At 41.9% G+C, this 5,000-nt stretch overlaps 1 protein-coding gene across 1 annotated transcript in view; it reads left to right on the top strand.

Moving 5' to 3' along the window:
- Positions 1-5,000, top strand: part of LOC122264601 (F-box/LRR-repeat protein 5) — an 8,253-nt gene that overhangs the window by 969 nt on the left and 2,284 nt on the right. The window contains exons 2-5 of the mRNA XM_043033592.2: positions 740-937; positions 1,837-1,983; positions 3,218-3,707; positions 3,902-4,064. Of these exons, the coding sequence (XP_042889526.2) occupies positions 740-937; positions 1,837-1,983; positions 3,218-3,707; positions 3,902-4,064 (998 nt within the window). The remainder of the gene's footprint in view (positions 1-739; positions 938-1,836; positions 1,984-3,217; positions 3,708-3,901; positions 4,065-5,000) is intronic.

Here is a 5,000-nt window from a genome sequence, read left to right as displayed (position 1 = left end):
TACATTTTAGTTGTATTTCCTGACTTTATAGAAGTAAGAAAAAATACAAAACCTCTTTTTGTCAACCCTTAGAATAGTGTGAGTGAAAATGAGAGGTTCAGTGTGGCCTCTTACCTCAGGAAATCTTCCTGTGGGAAGCTGTGTGTGCATGCATTATTGCCGGTGGGATTCGAATTAGGCAAATATCCTTCCTGTCATGAATGGGCAAAGCAATCATCTAAAATATTTTTTCTCTCTCATCCATTTACTCATTTATCTGTTCATTTACTTTCTATCTCTATTTGTCTCACTCATTCATTCACCTCGGTCTCTATCAATCTGTTTTTCTCTTTCTGAATCATTAATTAATTTATCTATTTATTTACCTTCTGTCTCTGCCTGTTTTCCTCTCTCTTAATCACCCATTCTCTTTGTCTTTCTCTCTCCCCCATTCATTCACTCTTTCTTATCCCCTTTCTTTCATCATTCTCTCTCTTCTCCCTTGTCTCTCTCCTGGCACAAACCTTTTTCACTACTGGCCACTGTTTCTACAGCTGTATCATTTGAATTTTCTGTAATTTATTTGTTTTTATTGTTTTCCTCTGTTTCCAGATGTTTCTCACTATTACCTTCTACAGGATATTGTAGTTTTGCTTACTTATGGTTAGCAGAATTATCTTCTCCCACTTGATGATAAGCTTCTTTTACCATTGCTGTTATTCTTGATACAAGCTGTTAACTGGATCTAATATCCCCGCAGATGCAGTGCGTGGACTTCCGGGATGGGTCAGAGGTCGTCTCTTTGCTGCAGGACCTGGATCTAACCCTGTACGAGTTCAAGTCACACGAGTCCATCGAAAACATCTTCATCATGGATCAGCTGAAGAACCGGCTTAAACAACACCAGATCCAAAACACAGCTGTCTGCGATTGCCACAATGACAACCGGCTCTCTGATGTAAGACTGAGGGTGGTGTGGTGGAAGTTGTTTTTGTCTGTTGTTTTTTCTTCTTAATGCTCTGTCTGTCTGTGTGTCTGTCTCCTGTCTGTCTGTCTCTCTGTCTCTCTGTCTGTCTGTCTCTCTATCTGTCTGTCAATATGTATTCATGTCTCTTTTTATGTCTCACTGTTATTTTTGCTTTCTCTCTCTCTCTCTCTCTCTCTCTCTCTCTCTCTCTCTCTCTCTCTCTCTCTCTCTCTCTCTCTCTCTCTCTCTCTCTCTCTCTCTCTCTCTCTCTCTCTCTCTCTCTCTCTCTCTCTCTCTCTTTTTCTGTCCTACCCTCTTTCCTTCCTTTCTTCTGTCCTGCCGTCTTTTCTTACTTCCTTCCTTCCTTCCCATCCCTCTTTTCTACCTGTTTCCATCCTTCTTTGCCTCCCTTTTCCCTTTATTTATTTATTTCATTCTTCTTTCTTTTCTTCTTTCCTTCCTTCCTTCCTTCCTTCCTTCCTTCCTTCTTTCTTCTTTCTGTCCTTCCTCCTTTTCTCCTTCCCTCACTTCCATCCCTGCTTTCCTCTCTTCTTTCCTTCTTTCTTTCCCTCCCTCCCTCCCTCCCTCCCTCCCTCCCTCCCTCCCTCCCTCCCCCCCCCCCTCCCTCCCTCCCTCCCTCCCTCCCTCCCTCCTCCCTCCCTCCTCCTTCCTTCCTTCCTTCCTTCCTTCCCTTCCTCTTTCCTTCCTTTCATCCTTCCACCCTTACTTCCTTCTACCCTTACTTCCTTTCTTCCTTCCTTACTTCCTTTTTTATCTATCTTCTCTCCTCTTCTTCCTTGCCTTTCTCTTTTGGAATACCTTTAAATTACCCAATGATTGCATTCTTCTCTCTTCTCTCAATCTCCCTTTTCATCAACCCCCCTTGGCAGATGGTGCGCCTTGTCCGCACGGGAACAGAAGTGAACGAGAGGAGCATTGGGGAGAGGCTGAGGTTTGGCTGTGAGCTCCAAGAGGCATTCAAGGACTTTGTGGGGAACTTCTTGCCACACATGGAAGAGGAGGAGGAGGTATTCCAGGTAAGGATACCCAACCTTTTTACCATGAAATACCCTATTTATTTTTACCCCTTTATGCTTGTTTTGGGCTTCACACAAATAATCCCCTCCCATGTGGTTGGTGCATGGCTGTGGACATGTAGTTGAAGACATGTTACAGGCTGACAGCAAACCTCACAGCTCAGGTCAACTTGTGTCACTGTTTCTTTAAGCTTTTGTTAAAAAAGAGGCCAGCTCTTGTGATATAATGATTTTCGCTGAGCTGAATGCATGGCAATAGTGATGCATCTCTGGGGAAAGGTCAAGTGAATGAGTGAACCAAATGCTTGGGTTAGGAGATAAACAATAAAACAAATGATTCATTAATTTGCAAGAGACAGGTGTACCACAATGTATAGATTACTTATCTTAACTGTGATTTCATACGTATCTTTTCACACAGTAGTAATGGATGGGAGAGTCATAGTGCATCCTAAAGAAGAGAAACATGCTGTCCTTTTATTTATATACTTTCCCTTTTAAACAAACTAGAACTCAGTGTGTCAAAAGAAAGTTGGAGGTGTGTGTGCAGCTGGCAGCAAGAAGAGCCTGGCATAGATAGAGTTGGGATGTGGAGGGAGGGGAGTGGATAGGTGAACTAATAATAGTATCTTTTGGCCACATGTCCACAGATGTACCCGATCCCATGTATCTAAGGATTTTTAAAGTCCTTGTCTACTCAACAAGCCATTTTTATGTACTTTCAACAAAAATGTTTACCCATTATTATTACTTAACCCTTTCCTGATGGGGCTGTATTGGCTCCAAATGGTCTATATGCCTGAATATTTCAAACTTGTAAGCCTAACACCTCAGGCTATTTGCCGTGTCCAAGCACTACACGCCCGATCACCTGGCGCTCCGGCCAGGAGGATAGCATGACAACTAGTTAATTGAAAAATATGTATTAAGTATGCAATGAAATAAATGGCAGTATTGATAAAGAGAAAAAAATTATCCACTTATGTAATGGGTACAGATATGTATTTTTTAATGTTGTTATTTTAGTTATTCAATTTTTATTACTGTTCATATTTTATTGATATAATCAGAATTTTGCACATTGAGTAATTTTAATTAGATTTATGTATTTAATTAATTTACATTCCATTATATTTAGCAGATAGCTTTCTTGTGATCTAGCTTGAATTTCAAATTCCAGATAAGCTTTACATAGTGGGAGACTAGTATTACAAACCACATTATCTCTTGACAGCCGTTGTTAGTGAAGTATTTTGAGTATGAGGAGCTAAAGATCTTGAAAGAGATAGTCCTGAAGGAGCATGAGCTAGTCAAGGAGCGACAGTCACAGGAAAAGGCGCAGGAGGAAGAACCTGAGACCAGCCGTGATGTGAAGGTCTTGCGAGATTTAAACTTAGACCTCTGCTCCCTTTGGGATCCATGCGAGGCTGAAGGACAATGCCAGAAGCTTGAAGATGGGTTCAGAGATGACTGTTGGTCGAAGCGAAGCTGTGATCAAGTACGGGCCTCTCCAATGCTGGAAATACCACGACTAGAGGAAGACTACCCCTCAGACTTGGAACCCGTTACAGCACTGAATGTCCCCACAGAGATTCTTCTCGAGATCTTCAGCTACCTTAGTCCTGCCGATTTGGGACAGTGCGCTCAGGTGTGCTGGGCTTGGAACAATACTGCTTTTTCACCCTCTTTGTGGAAGGCTATTTACCCTGTACAGTGGGCCAGAGGCAAGTTTGTGTTGTTAGAAATTCTCTGTGAGATTTACTTGTTGAGCACAATTCAATGTGTAAGAGTTTGCTTTTATTGTCAGAACACCACTTACTATATTTTTTCACCTCAAATAAAGGTTGTATAGCACATAACAGTTCATAACTTTGGAAGTTAATAAAATTTTCAGTATAATGTCTATATATCTCTTCAGGAATTTGGAAATGGCATGATGTGGGACTCACCAGGGCGCTCGAAGATGCAGCTTCTAAAAAAGTCACGAGATACCTTGGAAAGTGGGACGAAGATGCTGATATTGATGAAGCGGAGGAGGAAAGAGACCCACAGGCAGAAAAGGAATGCTTTGTGATGGAAAGGTAGTATTCTCTTTTTTTTAAGCAATGATTATGATTGTGATTATGATAGATGTTATTATCATTATTATTAACCCATTGTGGATGGGGCGCCAAATGACCTAACTGGCTGTCTGGCCGGGCAGTCTATGATGCTTATGGCACCGGGTAAAGATTAGAGAGACAAGGAAAGTGTTTTCTCCGATCTCAGGGTAGCGCAGACTAGCCCAAACAATATTTTTCTGTAAATCCATCACAAAATGTGTATTTAGGCTGATTTTAGAGCCCTGTTGCTATAAAGCTAGCGCCATTACAGCCATAATACTCTTAAGACTGTGTGCGTACCTTAACTGTAAGCAGATCCTGATATTGTGTCATGTACAGATTGACACCTGTCTTTTAGGCCTAATTAGTGCCATCATTTATGTCTTGACACCCATACTCAATGGGTCAATAAGAACATTTATTCATCTATTAATTATATATTTGTTTCTCTCTCTATTTGTATTTATGCACTTATTTATGCATGTATGTGTGTATGTTTGTTTGTATCCATATATATGTCTATTTTCCAATCTGGCAGTCTCTCTCTCTCTCTCTCTCTCTCTCTCTCTCTCTCTCTCTCTCTCTCTCTCTCTCTCTCTCTCTCTCTCTCTCTCTCTCTCTCTCTCTCTCTCTCTCTCTCTCTCTCTCTCTCTCTCTCTCTCTCTCTCTCTCTCTCTCTCTCTCTCTCTCTCTCTCTCTTTCCCTCTCACTCTATCTCTCTCTTTCCCTCTCACCCTATCTCTCTCTTTCCCTCTCACCCTCTCACCCTCTCACCCTCTCACCCTCTCACCCTCTCACCCTCTCTCTCTCACTCTCTCTCTCTCTACCTCTCCCTCTCCCTCTCTCTCTTCCTCTCTTTCTCCCTCTCTTTCTCCCTCTCTTTCTCTCCTTCCCTCTCTCTGCCCTCTCTCCCAC

The sequence above is a fragment of the Penaeus japonicus genome, unplaced genomic scaffold (genome assembly GCF_977035675.1).
Source record: "Penaeus japonicus unplaced genomic scaffold, GWHDUDI00000001_assembly GWHDUDI00000002, whole genome shotgun sequence".
Classification (NCBI taxonomy): Eukaryota; Metazoa; Arthropoda; class Malacostraca; order Decapoda; family Penaeidae; genus Penaeus; species Penaeus japonicus.
This window is presented reverse-complemented; position numbering and strand designations above follow the sequence as displayed.